Below are 23,212 nucleotides of genomic sequence, written 5' to 3' on the forward strand. Positions count from 1 at the left end.
CCGACATTCTAGTAGAAATTAAGAAAAAGAAATGGACATGGGCAGGACATGTAGTGCGAAGAGAGGATAACCGATGGTCGCTGAGGGTAACAAACTGGATTCCAAGGGAAGGAAAGCATAGCAGGGGGCGACAGAAAGTTAGGTGGGCGGATGAGATTAAGAAGTTCGCAGGGGTCAAGTGGATGCAGCTAGCACAGAACCGGGTTAAGTGGAGAAATTTGGGAGAGGCCTTCGCCCTGCAGTGGGTGAATCAGGCTGATGAAGATGATGATGGTGATGATACCGCTGGCATGCGGTCGTGCCGTCGGAGATGACTTCATAGTTAAGCTTTTCGATGCGGCGAATGACAGTGTTTTGGTCAAAACACCACCACTAGAGCTTTTCTCTCAGTCCGACACGGTGTACAAACTTCATATCTTGGTTTGTACTCTGCGTCGTGGCTACGCAAGTTGTGTCGTCGTGTGTCGGTGCGTGGCTGGTCCTTGATCCGAAGCCGGGCAAGTCGTCGCGCTTCCTTTACGTACTGGTGATATGGTGTTGTAGTCTACGCGTAGCGGCCGCCATGTAGTACCGCCGGACCGCTTGAACTTGTGACTAAGGGGGGGACCTTTTGGGGACGCCACCTATGAACTTAATAGTGGCACCCTCTAAGCTGAAGCCCAGCCGGGGGTGATTGGAATAAATCAGTTTGTGTTTGGATCTGGAGCGGCGTGGTTGCCTGGCTCTCTCTTTGGGCCTCCCCGCCCGACAGCACTGGAACGCCCACACAACAAAATATAATGCATACTCACCACCATACAGATGTGACAAAGCTCCAGTTTACCCAAGCGCAGATAGTAACATTGTGACCGAAGTCAACCATGTCTCCCCTGTAATCCAACGCTGTCAGAGCTTCCGATCAGAACTTTAGGGAAGCAATCCAAGAGACAGCTGGTGAGTATTCTTCCTTATCATCTGGTTGTGACAGGCCCCACAAGCCACAGACCAACTACTGGCCGTCATTACCATCCTAACCGATACTTGCTAGTGGCATGCTAATGTTTTTCGCTCACGGCAGCAACACAGAATATGTTTGTGGACGGCCAATTCTCAAAAATGCCTAAATATTAGGGTCTATTTAACACCCAGCTTAAGTGCCCAACCGTGACCGTTAATAATCTCTAATTTCATACATTTTCATTTGCCTACACTCGTAAGGTTCCTGATTACGCGGAAGACAAAGGCAGAAAAATTTTGTTACACTTTACACGAGTACCTCTCGTTACCTAATTTTCTTAACAAAAAAATCACGCATTCGAGGTCACCTAAAACCACAGCCTGACATCCCCAGGATACATGACAAAAGAGCATCTTGTCTTGCAATCGTACACTTAATTGGTGCCTCTCAGTAATTAACCCACATCAAATATTTCGCCACTTGCACTCCTTTCCTTGGCGCTCAATTTGATAATACTATTATTGTTTTTCCGTTATACCAACTAGTCTTCTTGCACAGCTCCGACATGGTCACGTCAACTCAAAACCCCCTACAGCGAATAATTATTTTTTGCTCAAAAAATTGGCTCCTCCAAATATTACTTAATTAACCCGCATCAGATATTTTGTCACTTGCACTCCTTTCCTTGACGCCCAATTTGATGATACCATTGTTTTTCTGTTATGCCAACCAGCTCCTTTTTAACAGCTCCGACAAAGTCACGCCCACGCGAAACCCGCCTTATAGCAATACATTGCTTACCCAGTAATAAGAAAACAGGAGTTAAAACGCAGCGAAATGAGGTGTTGGTTTGCGCAGCTTACGCTCTTGGCACGGCTGCGAGAAATGAGGCAGCAACATAACTAAAAGCTGCAGGCGCACGCTTGATGGCGTTCTTCCAATTAAAAAGATGAACATCGAAATGATGGGCTGGAAATGAGGTGTGGTCGAAGTTTCACGGGTTATTTCCGGTTTACTTAGGCACTTCAGCCGCTACGTGAGCGCATTGCAGTTATGATCTCCGATTGCAGCCTCGATAGAGGACGGTTTCAACTGGTGCTCCTTTAATGCATTTTTCTTCGAATTTGTTCTTGCATTCAGGTGGTGTTTCGCTAAATGTCGTTCTTGTGCTCCATGCCGTGCATCTCTGTTTTCCTTAAAATGAAAAAGAAAGGTCCACTCTTACCAGGAGGAAAGAAACAGCGTGGCCTGATTCATACTTATGCCTCATGACTTTTCATTTCTTAAGACACATGCGTCACATTAGAATAATCAGGAAAGCGCTTTAATATAAAGATATATTAGAAGAGATGTATATTGAGCGGTAGTGATGGTAATGAAAATTTAATTGAGCGTAGTGAGCATGTTTCATTACGCCAGAAAGAAAATTCTAGACAAAGGCGCCGCTTATGAAGTTGTTTTTGTGTTCATAAGCTCAGTTATCATTCTGGTGCAGAACCTTCGTTAAGCTTCTTTACTGACTTTTAGAGACAGAGTAAGTATTCTGAGCGTCAGAGCAAAGGATGGTTTGACTGGAATCACGCATTCGACACTCTACTAAGATTCAAGGATTAAGCGACTCGTAAAGGTTACCAACATTAGATATATATTCAGATCTTCACGAAATCTGATGCATCCCAATTGGCAAAAAGGTTTCCTTTTCAAAAGAAAGTATTGGCCCTGTAGCTAGTCTCCACATCTCTACCAATTTCTTCATTCAGTAGACCACATATAAGACCAAGATTACCTCCCAGATTTTTTCACTATCTCGAGACTACCACCAACTTCGCTTGGACAGTGCATTTACAAACGTCTTGCGATATCGTTTTGGTCAAACGAGCCGTCCGCAGTGTAACAACTGTGGCGCGATCTCTATTGTGCAAAAAATCTTGTTTGAGTGCCCTGCGTACGCTGGCGAGCCTGCTTAATATGAGCTTTGCAATGAAGTGAACCCCAGTGCCCCTAACGTTGAATAAATGTTAGGTGCCGCGGCCTTCCCTAGGCAACAAAGACAAGCAATGAGCTTCCTGTGAAAATATTTAAAATAAGTCGTGCTCCATGACAGATATAGTTTCACACATTTTAAACGTTACGAACTTCGTGCGCTTGTGATCGATGTCACGTACTATGCATGTCATCACTTCATTGTTTAACTTAACTCGACGACGAACTTTATTAGCACGCATTTAATTGCCACAAGATATCTTCTTCTACTTTTACTTCTTTTATTTTGAACGCCTCTCCTATTCTATCTTTTTCTCCAAAATTCCCATAACAACGCTAGTAACATGACAGCGAATCCTAAACGCTGGCTAAATTCTTTACTTTTCATTATTGAGTTCTCGCTCTTTCTGCATTGTTCGGCCACAAAAAATGGCAGAGTGTTACGTTTGTAGTAACTGCTAAAGCAGTATATTATGCTTTCCTTTCCCGGAGTTATTACCATCTTGCCGCAACGTTTCTGCAAACATAGAGTCACTGAGGCCTAAAAACCAAGAGAAATCAATAATTGGAAACTTGCACTTTGCGAGAAAACTGTCAACTATTGAGCTCTGAGACCTCAAAATTTGGTAATGCAGAAGTGGGTAATGCAGTAGAAGTGGGTTCGGTTCCCACCATCGGCACGTTGTTTTTTCTTCTACTTTGTGTTTAATTATCTTTCCCCTAATTAGATATTGCATTTCTAATTTATGTCATTATCGAAATAAAAATTAAAAAAAAACACAAAGTACAATCCCCAGTGCTTTCCTTGGCCTCGCCGACTGTTGGCTTCTTTCCTTCTTGTATTATAACAAGCACCCGCATTTCCCCTTCATTTATCTGCTTGTAGCTTACGGGGGTCTCGGTTCTGGCAGTCTTGAAGCCATAGGTAGCGTAAGAGGGTTCTAGCACAGCTTTCGCCCTCGCTCTTGATCACGTTCTACGTTACGCTGACGGTAACACAGAACGTTCCACGTCCGCCGCTTTGGTTGAGGGTGGCGCTGGTGAACACTCTTAACGTGTTCTACACCAGGGAACAAATTGGCAAAGAATTAAATCATCTTGTAAAGAACATATCTGGGTTTCAGGAACAATTGCCGGCATAGGGACGTGGCTAGGGGTAGTTTATTTAGGAACAGGACATCAATGCAGGCAAGAAAACAGGGATCTTGTTGAATGTCTCAGTGACGATATAAGCCAGTTTGGAAACGGGGCCAATATTATTCTACTGGGGGACATGAACGGCCACATCGACGGTCTGGATGGATACACGGATTGTAACGGCAAGCTGTAATGCTAGATTTCTGTGAGCGACACGATCTAGTTATAGTAAAAAGAGAAACAAAATGTGAAGGCCAAATCACGTGGGAATTCCGCAACAAGCAGACGACCATTGACTATTGTCTAATGTCGAAGGAAATTTATAGCAAGGTCACAAAAATTGAAATAGGCGAAGAAGGGGAGTGTAGTCTGGGAAGTGGTCGTAAACATATTAGTCTGCAGATGGGGCCCTTGATGAAAAAAGAAATGCAACTTAGACAAAATGTAAACGCGAAATTAAACGACAATCAAATAGCGCAGATAGCAGCACACATATAGGAAGCAATAGAGAAAAGTCCCATGGAAGACTGGGATTATGAACAGGTAGAAATACTCATAAGGAGGAAAATTCAGGAGGTTAAAGTAGCAAACCGCTGGAATGGAAAGAGGAAGCCACGGAGCTGGTGGAATAAGGAAATGAGGGAAGCTATTGAACAACGACGGGCTGCTTTAAGGGAACACCGAATGGCAAAGAAAGCACAGGTATCTAGGGAGGAAATCGACCAAAAATGGGAATTATATCGACAATCGAAACTTCAGGTACAGGCCCTCGTCCAAAGTAAAATAAGACAGTCCACCGATCGCTGGATGGCTGATATACACGATGCCTCTAGAGGCGGAGCAAGAAAATTCTGGGACCATATGAGCTGGCTAGGCAAGAAGAATCTAAGAAAGCAGGATCGGATTCAAGATAACGACGGAAATTGTTTTAAAAGGAGATAACGCAGTGAACTAGATTACATCAGTTATAGCAGAGTCATTTAAGAGCGACGATAGGGTAATCTCCGCAAATCAGGAACCAACACGAGTTAGCAGAATACAAAGCAGCTTAGAACTGACCAATCTAAACTAGAACAAGGCAGAAAAAATATTCCTAAAAACACATCTACAGAAATAGATCGAATTCCGATCAAGCTGATTAATTTACTCGCTTCCAAAAAGTAAGGAAACGTTGTTAAAAGCTCTGGAAACAGTCATAACGAATAAGCAAATTCCGGACAGCTGGCGGCAGAGTAAAATGAATTTGATTTATAAAGGGAAAAGAGACAGGATGCACATAAAATCCTACAGGCCGATTACCATAACCTCTGTTATGCACAGGTTAGCCATGCAGGCGGTGAAATTAAAGGTGCAAGCATGGGTTGAAAGTAACAATATACGCGGAGAACCTCTGAACGGCTTTAGAAATGGTAGGCGCTTAGATGATAGCCTGTTCGTGCTTATCCAATGCATCGAAATATCTAGAGTGGGAAATAGAACTTTGTAGTTGGCCTTCCTGGACATAAACGGGGCGTACGACAACGTAAGCAGGGAACTCCTGTGCAACAGATTAAAAGAAGGCATTGGGTAGGAGATAATAGAGTTCCTACAGGAAATATACCTGGTTAACAATGTAGAAATTACGTGGGAAGGGATAAGAAGTACGGAGGATGTCAAAGTATGCAAAGGATTAAGACAAGGCTGTCCTCTATTACCTGTGCTGTTCATGCTTTATATTTTAAACCTGGAACGGAGGATACAAGACAGTAACCTAGGTTTTAACCTGTCATATAGATTAGGTGGAAAGGCGGTAGAGCAGCGCCTCCCCGGTTTGATGTATGCAGACGATATTGTGCTGCTAGCTGAGAGTCTGGAAGAATTGCAAACTCTAGTTAAGTATTGCGGAGACGAAGGGGACGCTCTAGGCTTCAGTATCAGCGCAGTTAAGTCGGGTCTGATGTGTTTCAACGGCTCAACTGATCAGAGCCTTAAAATACAAGGCCTTGAAATACCTAGAGTATAGCAGAATATAAATATCAGGGGTATGGGTAAACGAAGGATTGGCACAAATTGGAAAGCATGAGCAATCACTTAAGGCCAAAGGGCGAAGGAATGCCGAGATATTGAAACATAAGGCATTGTGGGGATACAATAGGTATGAGGTTTTGAGGGGTACTTGGAAAGGAATTATGGTGTCCGGACTTTTTTTTTTTTTTTTTTTTTTTTTGTACGCAAACTTGCCATAAGACATATTATATAAACTCATGTAAGTGGTTTTCTGTGAGGAACCGGAGCAGGCTCCCGCTCTTAGCGTTGTCGGTGAGCCATTTAGAAAAGTCATCTTCCCTTGTTGTGGTTAGACCCACTTCGCGCAGAATCTTTGTCCTTGATTCCCTTGTCCCTGCACAAGTCCATAGCAGGTGGCGAACATCCACTTCTGCAGCTGGTGTGGAACACTTTGGGCATGTTGTTGGTCCGATTTCAGCTTGCGATTCCCATCGGCATTTTACCGACGGGGTAAGGGCCGCCCCAGCTCTTATCCTTCTAAGGGAAACCTCCTCCAATCTCGTTAAGTTACGAGGGAGTGGGAATGTACACGGGGGAATGAGGGCACGTGTACTTTTCCTTAAAGAGGATGCTAAAATGGAAACAGCGGAGCGGGCATCGAAAGGGAGCCTGGTGGGGGGCGCATTAGTGTGTGGAACTTCGTGTGTGAGGTGGTCAACTTTTCTCTGCTCAGCGTTCTCAGCATTGTCTTGTGTCCAATGTATCTGGATGCTTATCTTTGTTTTTTTATTGAGTGCGTGGATTTCCTGGGTAACAAATAGCGTCTTCGTCACTTTCTTTAGTTGTTTTATGGCGGCTAAGGAGTCTGTATAGATGTGGGCTTCTGTTATCGAATCTATTTTATTTATGGCCTCCATAGCATCGCGGATTGCATAGAGTTCCATCACAAGCGGGTCCGGGTATTCTAAAAGATATTCTTTACGTACCTTTAGTTCGCTGTGTGTTGGACTAGTAGCTGCTGTTCTACCGCCATTTTCTATAATTGATGCGTCCGTATATGCAATTAAGGTACCTGGAAGTGCATCAACCAGAGGTCGAGATGCCAGCTTTTCTTTGCGACGAAGCCGAGTGGTCTTGTTTGTCGTGATAGTAGTGAATTCCCAAGGAGGGGGGTCAGCCATTGGTGGTGTTCGAACTGCCACTTCGTTGTACAAGGATGCTATGGGCGTAACGTACTTTCGCTTCATATCCCTTGTTGCCTCTCGTTGCTCAATTAATTCTGTCAACGTATTTATCTGTGCGAACTCTTGGAGAATAGGGATAGGGGTAAGTTTTGGTAAGGCCGTGATAGTGCGCATTGCGTTTCTATTTATTGTTTCCAATTTTGCCCATTGCCGCCTCGTGAGTCTTTGGAATTGGGCCTGGTATAGTATCCTCGGCTGTAACACTGATTGTACAAGACGTCTTGCCATGTCCGCTCGAGCTCCTCCTCCCCTAGACGAAATGCGTTTTATCAAGTTTAAGGAAGTCGCAGCTACTTTTTTCACTTTATGAAGCCATTGTGTTCCTTTGCCGGATTTGTGAATTTCTAGGCCAAGAACTCTCAACTCGTCCACCTCTTCCAGTGCCTGATTTCCAATCTTTAGGGAGACTCTTTGCGTTGCCAATTGTTTTCTTCCATTCTTGTTTGCAACGTGAATGTAACTGGACTTTTGAGGTGATAATTCCAGGCCTGCACTTTGCACGTACTCATCTATGGTATTTAAAGCCTCTTGCAGATGCCGAATCTGTCTGTCAATTTGTTTATGAACAGACCAAATCGTGACATCATCTGCGTATATCATGAACCCCACTTCTGGTATTTTAGCTAATTTCCACGCCAATGGGATCAGTGCGATATTAAATAATAAAGGTGCTAACACTGACCCTTGTGGCACGCCTCTGTTCGAGGTGTAATTGCCAATTTGTTTTCCGTTTATCCGGATAGAAAACGTCCTGTCCTTAAGCAGATTATGTACTGCTTTTATGACCTGCAAGGGAATGCCCATACATTCCATGTTGCTAAGAATCTTGGCATGTAACACGTTGTCGTATGCCTTCGCCATGTCGGTAGCCACTACAGTGCGCACTAGGTGGCTATAAGGCGACACGTGTATGACCTCCTCAGCGAGCACAGCCAGTCCATTTTCTGTCCCAAGGTTTGTTCGGAACCCAATTTGTCGAGCATGGTATTTTTTATTACTTTCCAACCACCATGACAGGCGGGTGGCTTACTTTCGCAAATGCGGTTTTGTGCCTTAACTCAGAGGTACAGTCGACATTAGAAACAAATCAGAGATCCGTTGGACGATTAGCACTAGGTGCCCACGGCAAAACTACAAATGAGGCGGTACAGGGAGATACGGGCTGGGCAGCGTTCGAAGTACGGGAAGCTCAGAGTAAAATATTATATGAGGGACGCCTGAGGAACTGGACAGTAGCAGATGGGCAGCTAAACTATTTAAATATCTGTACCTAAAAAGCGTTGACTCACAATGCAGGAAACGAACTAGGAAACTAACCAGAAAGTATGCTAGTAACAAGGACGGAGAAATAAAGAGCATTAAGCAACAGGTGAAAAACAAAGAAGGTAAAAATTGAATAAGTTCGATGGCAAAGAAGCAGAGTGTGGAATTATACCGAAAGCGGAAAATGCAGATCAGGAAGGAAGATTTCTTTGATAACTCAAGAGGCAGTGCACTACTTTTTGAAGCTAGATCAGGGGGCCTTAGAGCACGCAGCTACAAAAAGAAATTTAACAATGGAGATGACGCATGTGCTGTATGTGGAAACTCCAGTGAAACAATTGACCATATTATACTCGAATGTAATAGTATCCATCATGAAGTTGGTGCAGGCGCAATCACTGTTCCTGAAGGTGTGGGGTTTAGAGATAACATTGGCTGGGTGAATAAACCGGCGGTGGAAACTAGCAAAAAACGACTGGAAGATTGGTGGCTTGAGCAGAGAAGTGACAAAATGTTAGTAATGTAGGAACAAAATTTATGAAATAGAATGATGGTTTAGTTAACCATTCTAAATTCTAGTGCTGCCGTGCCCGCAGCTTCAGAGTTTAGTGTATGATATCACAGTGTTTCTTGGAAAATTGTTACTTTTGGGTGGGGACGTGGAAACTAACCCTGGCCCAGAACTCGCACAGATTGCGAAACAACTTAAGGATATTGCATATGACATAAAGGACATAAAGGAAAAGCGGCTTACAGATATAGACAAAAAGCTAGACACCCTTTCAGTATTGGAAAAAAAGATAATCTCGTGTCACGAGGAAATTTTCCGCATGAATAAATTTACTGATACCTTAGAAAAACGGATTGACGATTTAGAAAATCGCAGCCGAAGATCAAATCTGATAGTGTATGGCTTAGACGAAGTGGACGGAGAGACCAATGAAACCCTTGAGCAGACTGTCAATAAAACAATCATTGAAGATGTCCTTGGGCTAGAACAAGTCTCCATTGAACGAATCCACAGATTAGGCAGACCTGAGAATAACAAGAACAGACCGGTCATATTTAAACTTAGCGACTTGAGACAAAAAACAGCTATACTGAAAAACGGCCGCAAGCTAAAAGACACTGGATTTTCCATTGGTGAAAATTTTTCCCGCAGAATTCGCGACATCAGAAAGAATCTTTGGGCAAGTGCGGAAGAAGAACGCGAAAGAAAGGAAAAAGTGTCCTTAGTCTTCGATAAGTTGTTTATCAATGGCCGTGCATACACCTGGGATTATGATAAGAACGACCGAGTACCTCTGCAAAAAAACGATGGGAAGAACGACGAAATGCTTCAGGGAAAAGACAATACAGATTTAAGCCCACCAGTGACTCGACGGGGAGCACGGTCAAGGAATTGACTATTATCACCATAAATGCGAGAAGCATTATAAATAAAGTCGAATCGCTCGAAAACATTATTCTTGAAAATCAACCGGATGTAATTGCGAATACAGAAACATGGCTTTCACCGGACATTACCAATGGGGAAATAGCTCCACCAAACTACGAAGTAATCCGTAAAGATCGTGCTTCCCGTGGGGGTGGTGTGGCTCTTATAAAAAAATGCATTCCATTTGTCACCTTACTTGAAGTAACTGACGCGGAAGCAGTTTTTTGCAAGGTTATTTGCAACAATACTAACATTGTTGTCGGCAGCTTCTACAGAAGCCCTTCTAGTGGTCAAGAATGTGTGTTCGCAGTACACGATTTCCTCCAGCAGTATGGTTGCAATTCTCGAATCATACTCATGGGTGATTTTAACCTACCAGATATTGATTGGACTACCATGCAGCACTCTTCCCTTATTTCAGACGTGGTAATTATTTTGATGATGACCTTTAATCTTCATCAAATGGTTCTCGCTCTTACACGTGTACAGGGATCAGCAGAAAACATTCTTGACTTGATTCTAATCAGTGATCACTTCCCTATACATCGTGTTCTAACTCACATAATCGAAGGTATCTCAGACCACAGTATACCAGTCTGTCGGCTACCCCTCGAATGTAGCGTAAAGTACCACTCCTTAACCACTACCATAAACAACTTTGCTAGGGCAAATGACGCCGGGATTCTAACTCATCTCGCACATGAGTTCGACAGCTTTTCCGAAAGTGCATTAGACACATCTACAGAAATAGATACAGTTTGGCTCGCCTTCAAAAACATAATAACTGTATGACAAACTTCGTTCCGCTAAAGGTTAAATGTGTCTCAAAAAACCATCCTTGGATCACAAGGGACGTTATTCACGTGCAGCGTCAAGTAAAGCGAATGCGCAAATCAATTAAGATTCAAGGTGTAAGCGAACTGGAAAAACTTAAGTTAGGAAAGGCTGTTGAAAAGCTCAGGAAAGCTACAAAACAAGCGAAGGACCATTATTTCAACGTGATCTTCCCGAACTTTTTGAAAAATAACCCTCAAAGGTTTTGGAACCATTTTCGTGACCATGAAAAGACACCATCCGGACTGTCACCAGAAGAAAAGACTAAAACTGCGAACATGTACAATGATTTTTTCTTCTCAGTATTCACTAAAGATAACGGAATCTGCCCAGAAACTTGCGCACTGCCCTGTAACTGTATTGAACCTCTCAGTATTACAGATGACGGTATTTTTAACCTTCTTCTCAGACTAGATCCTAAAAAAGCGACCGGCCCTGATAATATTCCCAACGAGTTTTTAAAAAGGTACGCGGAGTGGTGTAGCAAATACCTCGGAGTTATATTTCGCAAATCTGTTTCGTCGTCAAGATTGCCAAAAGAGTGGAAAATAGCGAAAATAATACCTATCCACACATCAGGGGACATAGCTTCGCCCGCAAACTATAGACCAATATCCCTTACAAGTACATCATGTAAACTTCTTGAGCATATCATTTCGAAGCATATAACCACTTTTCTCGAGAGCAATGACATGTTAACACCTCATCAGCATGGATTCCGTCGCGGGCTCTCAACCGTTACGCAACTAACTGAGGTTGTACATGACCTAGCACTTAGCATTAATAATTGTAGCCAGACAGACATTGTGATGCTCGATTTTTCGAAAGCTTTCGATTGTGTATCTCACATTAAGTTAATAGGAAAACTTAAAACCTTTATCGGAGACGGAGAATTACTATCATGGCTAACAGACTTTCTGTCACATCGCTTCCAGTACGTAGTTTATGAGCATGTCCCATCCAAAACAGTACCAGTTACGTCGGGAGTGCCCCAGGGATCAGTTCTTGGGCCACTGTTATTCCTAATTTTTATCAATGACATAACTAACAACATTAACAGCAGCATTAAACTTTTTGCAGATGACTGTATGATTTACAAAACAATCAATACCCACGAAGATCACCTGTTACTAAACAGTTCCCTCACACAAATAACCGAATGGTGTAGAACATGGCAAATGACAATTAACACTCAAAAATCAGTTTACATGACCGTAACAAGAAAAAAGCACCCGTCGCGCTTTTCGTACACAATAAACGGAGCGCCATTAACAGAAGTTAGGCACCATAAATATTTAGGTATCACACTGTCATCTGACCTGAGGTGGGACTCTCACATCACTAACATCACATCAGCTGCTTTGCGAAAACTTTTCTTTATACGTAGACGCCTAAGATTTACACCAGTAGCCTCTAAACTCCTAGCATACACAACTTTCGTAAGGCCAATTCTAGAATACGCGAATACTGTCTGGTTCCCTCATTCGGTAACAAACATAAAAAAAACTAGAAGTCGTTCAGCGCAAGGCATTACGAGTTATATATAACAAATACAAGCGCACCGATTCTCCGTCTTTGCTTGCAGATTCATGCGGCCTTCCTACTTTATCATCGAGGGCAAAACAAGCGCGCCTGAAGTTTCTGTTTCAACTATTACATAACCACTACAAAATAGACTGGGAAAAATACATAACCTTTTCAGAATCGCGACCCTCTCGGCACAAACACTCGTACACACTAACAGAGTACAGCTGTCACAATGACACATTCAAGCATTCCTTCTTTCCTCTCGCTATCAGTGAATGGAATCGCTTAAATCATCGCATTACTAGCGTGTAATCTCTATCGTCATTCATATCAGAAGTAGATCATTTAACAAATTCATGATAGCGTATGCAAGAGCCATACCTGCTATCTGTTGATAGGAATACGGTAACGTGTACAATTTTGTGATTTACGGGATGTGCACTGCATTGTAAAGTTGTTTTTTTTTTATTTTTTTTATTGCTGATCCTTTTGCTTTGTATGTGGTTTTAGCCCATGTAATGTTCCCTCTTTTCGCGTACGTGTACTTTTATGTCCTGTTGTGCTGCCCTTGAAAGATATGTACATATGTTCTACTCAAAGTGTACTAAAAGCCCCCTGCTATGGTCTTGGAAGAAGACCGGCAGTATTGTAAAATAAAAATCAATAATTAACATATAGGGAGAAAAATGAGCATGATAGCTACTGCTACCACCCCGTTTCAAAGGGGACGCTCCTAATATTCCATCCATCCATCAAACGTTCGTATACAGGCAACATTAATACCCAAGAAAGTAGCAGGGGGGACAGCGGCCGATGCAGCATAGTTGGAAGAGTACCGGACGCGATATTCGGAGGTCGTGGGTTCAGTTTCCACCATCGGCACGTTGTTTGTTCTGCTACTTTGTGTTTATATATCTTTCCCCTAAATAGATATTGCATTTCTAATTTATATCATTATCGAAATAAAAATTAAAAAAAGGACAAAGTACAGTCCCCAATGCTTTCCTTGGCCTCGCCGGCTGTTGGCTTCTTTCCTTCGTGTATTATAACGAGCACCCTCATTTCCCCTTCATTTATCTGCTTGTAGCTTACGGGGGTCTCGGGTCTGGCACTCTTGAAGCCATAGGTAGCGTAAGAGAGTTCTAGCAGAGCTTTCGCCCTCGCTCTTGAACATGTTCTACGTGATGCTGACGGTAACACAGAACGTTCCACGTCCGCCGCTTTGGTTGAGGGTGGCGCTGGTGAACACTCTCAAGGTTCGTATACCGACAACATTAATACCCAAGAAAGTAGCAGGGGGGACAGCGGCCGATGTAGCTCAGTTGGAAGAGCACCGCACGCGATATTCTGAGGTCGTGGGTTCGGTTCCCACCATCGGCACGTTGTTTTAACGCGGTAGCGTTAAGGAGCTCGTGTCGCAGAAAAGCCGGTGTCGTCGGCGGCGTTGGCCGTGAGCGATAAATCCAGGCATGCACTTCATAAATAAAAAGCAACTTCCAAGATGGGCTGGGTGGGAATGGAACAAGGGCCTCCGGAGTGTGAAACGGAGACGCTACCACTTAGCCACGAGTTTTTTTTTTTTCCAAGATGGGCTGGGTGGGCATGCCCAGCTTTTTGGGACATGTACTACTCACGCCATCTACCGGCAGGTGGCGGCGACAGAGCGCGTTACTTAATGGGAACGGGTACAAAAAAATACGTAAAACGTGAACAAAAGCACGTACGCAAAATGATTCCGGGATTTATATAATATAGAGTTAGCCGAAGATTGTGCCGAAGTTTCAGCTCTGTGCTCTTATTACACGAGCTTCCCAGCGCGTCTGAATATTATGCATTGCTTCCTATGGCAAGGCACCAAAATTTCCCTCTTTTTCAGACTTTGAAACTGTATAGCGTCGTAACGCGGATAGATATCGAAAATGATTCCCGGTTTTAGGTACCCTAACATATGCTGATTAAAATGGTTTGCGTCGATCTGGCATAGATTTAATCATGCAGCTTCCTGGGGCAGTTTTATATGCAACCTGATGTCGCCTCGCATATGAAACACGGCGCCTGCAGTGGGCAGTTACACAGAAGAGATGGTTGGGTGATTCCACATCAGATGGATCAAAGCGTGGCTTGTCGAAATTTTTATGTGGTGTTTCCTGATGTTTAAATAAAAAAATATCTGCAACTGGTTTTAATCCATTTTTGTTTTCTATAAGCACCGGGTATAATTAATGGCCAAGAGGTCTAGCGCCGCGATTAAATGCTCTGCTGTTTGGCTGTTTTTATGAATGACATAAAATATTGAAGTTATGTAAATAAAATCGTTTGAGTTATGTAAATAAAATCGTTTGACTACATATCAAAATGTTTTGATTTCCGCTCAATTATTTTTATTTTTGTTTTTTATAGCGAAATTTTTAACGAAACGTCAACCCAAGGAAACGACTTTTTTTTTGCTATTTTGCGTATCTAAAAAAAAGGTTACTACAAAGCAACAGAAATGCGCATTATGTTTCATGTTAACTTATCTATCAAACTGCCAGCGCTCCTATCTAACGTTTCCGATTAAGCGTTATGATCGGGCTAACTACGCTGCGGGCTAAGAAACGCTGCGCAATGGTAAATTCGGACAACAATGAAAATACTTTGTATTTCTTAAAATTAGTCCACATATTATCCTCTACATCAACTTTTATAATCACTAAAAACTTATTGCGTAATTTTATTGCACTAATAGTTACGGCTTCTTTAATGAGGTCCCTTCGCAAGGCTCAGCGCGCAATGCGGATTGTAGAGTCTACGGGGTCATTCCAAGCCAACGCATCCAGACTTTGCACTCGACCATCTTCGATTTCTTTTTAAAAAATTATGGCCTGTTGTATTACTGTGATGAATATTATCCTGGCCTTGTTTTAGCGGAAAAAATTTTTCCAACGTGGCCGCCGTTTGCAAACGGAGCGAAACCTAGCCGCACAATCAAATTTGTAAAAATTAAAGTTCTTGACGCACAACTTTTAAACGTTTTCATGCAAACAAAACAAACATGTTTAAAATGAGTGCACATATAGATTATTTATTGTAAATAAAACGCGCATAATTATGATTTACAAACATTTCAAGCTCTGAAAGTTACATTTCGTTCTACTGTATACCCTTTAGAGGAGGCACTCGAAGCAGTGGAATAGGTCTCTGTCCATGCCGTCGCAGTCAACCGCATCGCCCCTGTTACGCTAGATGCTAGCTTTACTAAAAAAAGGCAGTTCGTTTTGAAAAGGGCAATATAGTGCGAACATAAAATATTTTAATACACACTGTCCTACGCAACAATTCGAAACAAAATTTGTGCAGTCAGAATCACCGCGTCATTACAATGTATTGCTGTTACATATACAACCTAAACAGTCCACTACAGATGTCGCTATAATATGAATGTAGCTATAAACATTTCACAACAGACAGGACACATAAAAGAAGCAATGCTTTAAGAAAAATAAGGAAGGCAAACTTCTCGTCGGTTAGCAAGGAATATCAGTCAGCAAAAGTTGACGTAATTTGAATATAAATATGCTCACGGTTTATACAGATGCAGCTTATGTCGGACAATGTAGCAATATCCTTGAGAGTTTCAAATGTTGTGGCTCGAGCTCCCCAGATGGTGCAGAAACAACGGCACAGAACGGCAGACTATCACATGCAGGAATAAGCGGACAAAGGAGTCAGGCCCTCTTAAATAACCTCGGGCGTAGTTTTGGCGCCTTTTTTGCCTGACAGGAGTGCTTTCTTCTATATATCTTCAGTCCTGCTGTACCTGATTGGTGTATTTTCCCTCGCCGGAGACGTCTCCGCAGTCTCACTGACTTTAGATATTTAGCTTTCGGCATCGCAAGTGTGTGTGTGTGTGTGTGTGTGTGTGTGTGTGTGTGTGTGTGTGTGTGTGTGTGTGTGTGTGTGTGTGTGTGTGTGTGTGTGTGTGTGTGTGTGTGTGTGTGTGTGTGTGTGTGTGTGCGCGTGCGCGTGTGCGTGTGCGTGTGTGTGTGTGTGTGTGCGTGTGTGTGTGTGTGTGTGTGTGTGTGTGTGTGTGTGTGTGTGTGTGTGTGTGTGTGTGTGTGTGTGTGTGTGTGTGTGTGTGTGTGTGTGTGTGTGTGTGTGTGTGTGTGTGTGTGTGTGTGTGTGTGTGTGTGTGTGTGTGTGTGTGTGTGTGTGTGTGTGTGTGAGAGAGAGAGTTTTCTTCTTGGTCTCAAATTTAGTGCGCCTCCTGTGCTACGCTATGAGCAAGGAGGGCAGGCGTGTGTAGCTTAGAATGCTTCTTTAGAGGATCTAAATATACACACTGCACGTTCGCTACCCCCAAAAGCACGATTCAGCCCCATGTCCCATTTCGTTTCTCCGTATGTGTACATGAAGCGCCCCTCTCCACCCATAAAAACTGGGCAGTAAATCGTGCCTACTTAAAGCACTCGAACGCTGCACTCTTCGTTCTCTTCGCGCATTTGTCCTGACTCTTGGTGTCATACATCAATATGTCATCGGGAAGGCAAAGTCAGGCAGCCATGTCAGACACATAGAACTGACAAAACGAATGGCGATGCAGGGAAGAAAAAAGGGACAGTATGGTGCTCTTTGTTCTGGTGCCTGTGACGGGCGTAGCCGGGTTTTAAAGCGAAAAAAAAAAAGAATAAACCAAGACCCGAGGATAAGCCCCTTTACCATGCGTTCAGCAGGGAATCTCACAATGTGCGAATACACGCTTCCAAGAAAAAAGCAATTCCCCTGCCCGCAGTGGCCCAAGTGTCCGAACCCCACTTTGCGGAGACAGACATTTCCGTTTTTTTGTGTCTTTTTTTAATATAGCCTTCGTAAACTTAAGGAAATGCAGGCGACCTCTTCCTGCAGCTGGTCGCGTGCTCGAATTCTTGGTAGCTGTAAGGAGGAAGTTTGTACACCAGTTCTGTAGCTTCAGGTCAAGCGCAGACGTTTCGGCCCCACATTCTTTACTTGGGCTTCCGATGTTTCCGACTCGTCAGGCGAGCAATAAGCTGGGCTTTAAATCAAGAGATGTCAGTTTTATTGCCTGTCTCGGCTGCAAGTGTTTTCTTCCTTTGTAGGACACACGAGGGGCGCAGGCCAGCGGAAAGGAGTCAGTGGCGAAAGCTTGGTTCCGCACAGAGCCAACGGGCACAAAAAATACAGGCAGCGAAGCTTCTTTAGTAAGAAGACTCCCCATTTCTTCCTCTTTCTGTCCCCCTCTTCACACTAAGCGGGCGACGGGGGTCTGGGGTCCCACAAGAGCAAAAAATAGTCAGGCAGAAAGAGGGTGCGACCGTTTGGAGAGAGCGGCCGGCCTGCATGAACAATGGGAGATTGTGTTTGTTCAGTAGCAGTCGCGACAACCCAAAGAGGACCGGTCCGAACGTTCGCTTTTTACAAGCGTAAAGCAGAGTACATTTTCAGTGGAAAGCTTTGTTTAGAACAGGAGCTTAATTGGTGACTGACAGTCATCGCACCGGCAATTCACTCACGGCATTGAAAGCCTCTGTAACCGCTACAGGTTCTGAAGCGGCTGTTACACAGAAGGATAAACACGAAAAAAAAATGTGTTTGTTGACCGTAGAAGCTGCTGTTTTACTCCGCAAACACCTGAGCTGCGGTCAATGGTAAATAAAAGAGACTGAAGAGGTTAGTAGGGGAATAACACGGAGAAAAGCAAGCGCAGAACTATATATGCACTAATTACGTTATTCAAAACTATGTGCAAGAAACAAGAACAAGCGAAGAATGCCACCCGCACACTGTGTTTCCATCCCTGTTCCACGAGGATGGGGGGTTTCGAGCTCTGCACATGCTCGGACTTACCCGAAAGCCAGAGCCCGCCAGGAACGTATCTTCAGGTAACAGCGCAAAAAACATGGATGGAACACAAGAGAAAGAACACACAGCAGATCTCGTTGTGTGTTCTTGCTCTTGTGTCCCGTCTATGTTTTGTTTTTGTTTTTTTTTTTGCGCTGCTACCTGATTCTATAGCAAGTACAAAACTTTTTTTGGCGTAAGAACTTTCGCCTTCAGTGGAGCGCGTGAATGTTGTTAGACGCCATCAGAGCAGATATGGAATCTGTACGACGGTATACAGAGTGCATAAATGTTGATTTTCCAAGAATTCGATAATTTCTGCCTCGAACGTGATATTCAGAGCTCACTCAGAGCTCATTCATACTCTTAAATAATGAGCTTAAGCGTCCCCAATAAGGTAGCACCTTACACTTAAAGATCGTGATAGGCAAATAATGTAGAAAGAAGCTTCCGCCGTTGCTTTCGCAATTCAACTAGGGTTAACTAGAGCTAAACCGCAATTCTTTTTATTGGAGCTGCCTATTGGGACGTACTGTAGATGTTGTGTCCGCTAGATAGAAGAACAAATACAGCGGGAATGAAATACGTTGCATTTCAGTATAAACTATAATCTAACCGGTAAATGCGAAGAAAGCGATCAGCTGGTGCTGCTGACGTAAACAAACCATTGGTCTAGAAAGCAAGAAATAGCAAAGCCAAGACCAAAACAAACAACATATCAGAAGTGGTTCTGTTCTAGCCAAGACAAATAAACTTCTCTGATTGCTATACAAACATGGTTTGAACTTCACTCAGAAATGCCCTGTTGGCGTTTTATTTATTTTTCGTCTCAGTAGCGACATTCACAAGTTTGTTACTCAAAGCCGATGTTACCTTTTGACAAACAAGCAAAACTTTCCGAGTGATATTTCTTCTGGTGATGTTTTATAGTTCCGGCTGCTTATAGCACCTTGGTGGTAAGCTGGCTACATTCACAATATCGTGGCGCTTCTTTTGTACTTGAGTTCGTGTAGTGTTACGAGACACATAGCTTTTCCGTAGTTAGGAATCGCTAGCTGCGGTGCCACGTCACATCGCGATGGCACTTTGCAATCGCTGCAAACGCAGTTCGCAAATATATAAGAAAGTTGCGAAGTGTGTTCAGTGTGCGGTGGTCCATTAAGGAAATGCAGTATCTGAATGAAAGCGATAATAACGCTTATGCTAAAAGATATACATTTCATTTTTGCGCATTTTACCCGTAGGATGCCTAGGTCGAAATAAGGTCTGGTTAGAAAATGGGACTGTATATTCTGACCCTCTGATATTGGAGATAAAAAACCTGCTCCCCAGTGCACGTATCTTATAAAACGGTTTACCTGTAGTCGTAAGATTTGCAAAATGAGTCTCCAGGAGGTTGAGAAGTGATGCACCCCGGAAAAAAAGGGCGCAGTGACACACAGTGTGACATGTCTCTCCACGTAGGGCTGTATATTTTTTAGTTGCGTAATACCAACTAGCCCAAAGCGCCACCTTAGTAAACTCAGATTTACACCCCTGATCAGAAGCCAAATTAAAGTTTATTAAAAGATTTACGCAGTCAATGATGCTGAAAGCAGGGATACCGGGTGTTTGGAGAAGCATCTTTTCGTGAAGGCAATTAAAGCGTCTAACGGACCAATGTCAAAAATCATTCAGGGGAGCTGCAGGCTGCCGTTAAGATTTTATAATTGCTTTCGCCTCCCTTTGCTGCGGCTGAGTGACCCAGCTGTTTCATCGACGTAATGCTAGCACGGGTTTCGTGTCTGGAACTTATCTGATATGAACCAACCATGACGGATAGCTGCGCTCTTCACGAATTTTGTGACGGGAGTGAGACACTCCGGTACAAGCTGAGGAAACAACGTTTTGTTAAACGACGTCTCTCGTTTCGTGCTCGCTGAGCGTTCGTGAAATGAGCGGCCAGCAGTGACAAAAAACACTCTCGAAGTTTTTCGTGAACATTGGCTTTAGCCGACTGTGGTAGAAACTCTATATTTAAGTTTAAGAACTCAGGTTGCGGAATTACCGACAGACCAGAGTAAGGATAATCCCCCCATAGACACCACCACCACTGCTCTCGCAAAAAGCTACACACAGCACGAGTAGGATTATTTCTTGGTTCTTTTACATAGTTGTCAAACAGATACACGTAACATTGCTTGCGTTCAATTGTTCAATTTTAATTTAACGGTTTCAATGACAACATAAGCATTCGGTTTTCCCCTACGACATTACGTAATTACTATGCTCCGCTGAATCAAAGCATGTCGCTTGTATAAATGTAGGCTGCACTTTTCATGACTCCAGTGGTATGTAGTCCTAAATTTACAATACAAGGTTACAGTGAAGTTAATCCCAAAGCTGCGTGAGGCTAAAGAAGTAATTTTCCCTCTCTTCAAGTGTCGTCCGGGGGTGCCTTGTTTCTGGGAAAAGTAGGGGGAGCTACTGGGGTCGGAGTACAAAGCCCTTTTCTTCCGAGCGCGCTGTCATTCTTGGCTTGCTAGCGCCTTGTTCCTGCCGGGTCGGTCTACAGATGCTCAGGCTTTGTGCGCGAGAGGCATCCCCAGAGGGGGCGAAAAAAAAGAGAGGGATACCTGCGAGCAGCGGTTCGGAATATGCGCATGTTGGGAAGGGCACGTTTTCAAGCGAATCCTACAGTTGGGCGTAAACTTGTTGGGCGAGGGTCGGTGTTTTCGTTATTTTACTTTTGTTCTTTTTTGTAGAGTCTTGCTCTTCAGTAAGCGCACAGTAGGCGTTCAGTTGGCTGCTACTTTCAATATCTAGAGTACTGTTCGAATTTTGTTTGTGATGGCTGTCGCTGGTCTCACCTTCTTGCCCCAGGGCTTGCGCACGTGCTACTTGCATGGTGTGCAGTGCGTGCTGGACGAGGTTGGTGCAATGGCTGTACTGCGTGGCTGAGAACGATTCCATCATATATATAACGTAGCCCCGACGGACTTTTCTTGAAGTTTGACGCTGGTCACCTTTCATGAGCTTCTGGTCTTGCGCGAGTCCGACACTGTCAAAGCTTGACTTCGGCTTTGCATATACAGTTAGAATGTTTAGTTCTCGTTTTCGATCCACGCGGTTCTATTTTGAATAATCATCTCATGTTATCAACATGTTGGCAGTGCTTTAAGGCCTGAGGTGCTGGTTACGTAGAGTTTTGTAAATGCTAGCACTAAGTCGAAATAAGTGCCAAAAGGGTGTGATTGAGAACGGGTAACAGGCTAGGCGGCAAGACTCATTGCTGCATCCATGTGCAGCGAGTGCAGCGACTGTCGTGCTATCTTTAATGACCGTTGCTGTGATTGCTAACTCGCAGATAAATTAAAACATGGAGCATGCGGACATTGTCCGCTTGATTGAGAGCGTAAGTGCGTGGACAATTCTGACTGTGTGTCTTGGGCAAGCTCCACCCCGAACCTGCGCTGCGTGAGTAAAAAGCACTTACACCTGCGAGGCGCTCATAATCAACATCAAGACGGTGTATTCTCAATATAATAGTACCTTGTTCTTGACCAGTGAGGTTCATGCAGTAAGGAAGTGTCCGATGGCCGTGCTACTTTTCTAGCAAGAAACGGAAAAAATAATGGCGAAAAAAGAAAGAAGCAAACTTTTCTAGTGCATTGTGGTTGGCAGTCGGGCCGCACAGAAGAGGTGAACTGAGGACTGCATGCCGACCTATCTTTGGTATCCAAGTGGATGTTGGCTGTCCACATGGATTTGTTGGCGCGGCGCCCAGAGACATCTTCAGCGGGAAGCTTTGTTGCATTTTTTTCGTCATTATTACTCACAGCCTACCCTGCGTGACTCGCTTAAACGGTGGTCCCAGCGCGTCATTTCTACAGTTGTCTTTCGTGACAATTACCACAATGAAAAACCACGCCATTTTCAAGCGTAAGCAACGTAAGCTGAAAACAAATGCCTTCATAATACAACTCATCAGAGTGCTATTGTTATTTACTGAGCTCTACCGATCTATACAATCTAGAAAGCATCACCAATGACGCATCACGGAGAAATGGACGCTTAATTGAAATGAATGCAAATATGTTCCACTGACTAAAAAACGTAATACAAGAAGCTCGGCATACTGTTTAAATTCCAATGTTTTGGAAAAATCTTCCGAATTTAAATGCCCTAGAGTGTATATTAGAGAGTACATTTCATGGAGAACTCATATAGAATATGCAACTAGCAAAGCACACATGGTATTGAATACCTTAATGAAAATTTCACACCGCCTTACATATAAAATATCGGCTGCACCTCACACATATATTACATCGATTGTTGAATATGTCAGCGCCGTGTGGGATTCATGTATGGCTACATTATCAGATATCTTAGAACGCGTAAACCGCGTAACCCGCTTTGTTCTACAATTTTCAGCAAAGCATTTCAGAAGTTTGGCTGGGAGTTTAATTCTTGGTAGATCTAGTAGCAGCCTACACAGCATTATCAATCCCAGTATTATCAAAACACAACAAATCCGCCTGCTAATAGCAGTGCTATAAAATTCCCAGCCAAAAGATTCCATCACTGCTGAAACGTTGTGTTGAAAATTGCAGCCATTAACAAAAAAAAAACGGCTACACGGTTCTGTGTGCGTTCTAAGAGTCTGATAATGTTACCGTACGCGGATGTTACACTGTGCTGACACTATTAAGAATTGGTGTAATAAGTGGGAGGTACAGCAGCTCTTTTACAGCTCAGGCTGCGTGAAATTTTTTGCCGAGAAATTCAATATCCTGTATGCTTTGCTAGTTAAATATTCGACATTAGTTCTTCATGAAATGTCATAATTCAGTATGCGCGCCCATTAATTTAGATTCGGAAGCTTTTTCCAGAGGATTGGAATTTAAACCGTATGTTGAGCTTCTTGATATACGTTTTCTAGTCAATTGAGTATATTTGCATTTATTTCAATTGGATGTCCATTTCCCCATAACGCGTCAATTGGTGGAAGCTTTCTAGATCGTTTACTGTATGCCGCAAATG

General features: G+C 43.4%; 1 protein-coding gene across 6 annotated transcripts in view; it reads right to left on the bottom strand.

The window, feature by feature from the left end:
- Positions 1-1,863: 1,863 nt before the first annotated feature.
- Positions 1,864-23,212, bottom strand: part of LOC146188447 (uncharacterized) — a 148,464-nt gene continuing 127,115 nt past the window's right edge. For 2 of the 6 annotated variants that reach the window (XM_084603776.1, XM_084603775.1), the window contains exon 6: positions 1,870-2,131. In XM_084603776.1, coding sequence (XP_084459902.1) covers positions 1,989-2,131 — 143 coding nt within the window. In that variant the 3' untranslated portion in view covers positions 1,870-1,988. Of the gene's footprint in view, positions 2,132-23,212 lie in introns of all 6 variants that reach the window. The other 4 variants (XM_084603779.1, XM_084603778.1, XM_084603777.1 and 1 more) reach the window with 4 other exon arrangements.

This window comes from Amblyomma maculatum, chromosome 5 (genome assembly GCF_055883805.1).
Source record: "Amblyomma maculatum isolate TAMU_Amacu chromosome 5, ASM5588380v1, whole genome shotgun sequence".
Classification (NCBI taxonomy): domain Eukaryota; kingdom Metazoa; phylum Arthropoda; class Arachnida; order Ixodida; family Ixodidae; genus Amblyomma; species Amblyomma maculatum.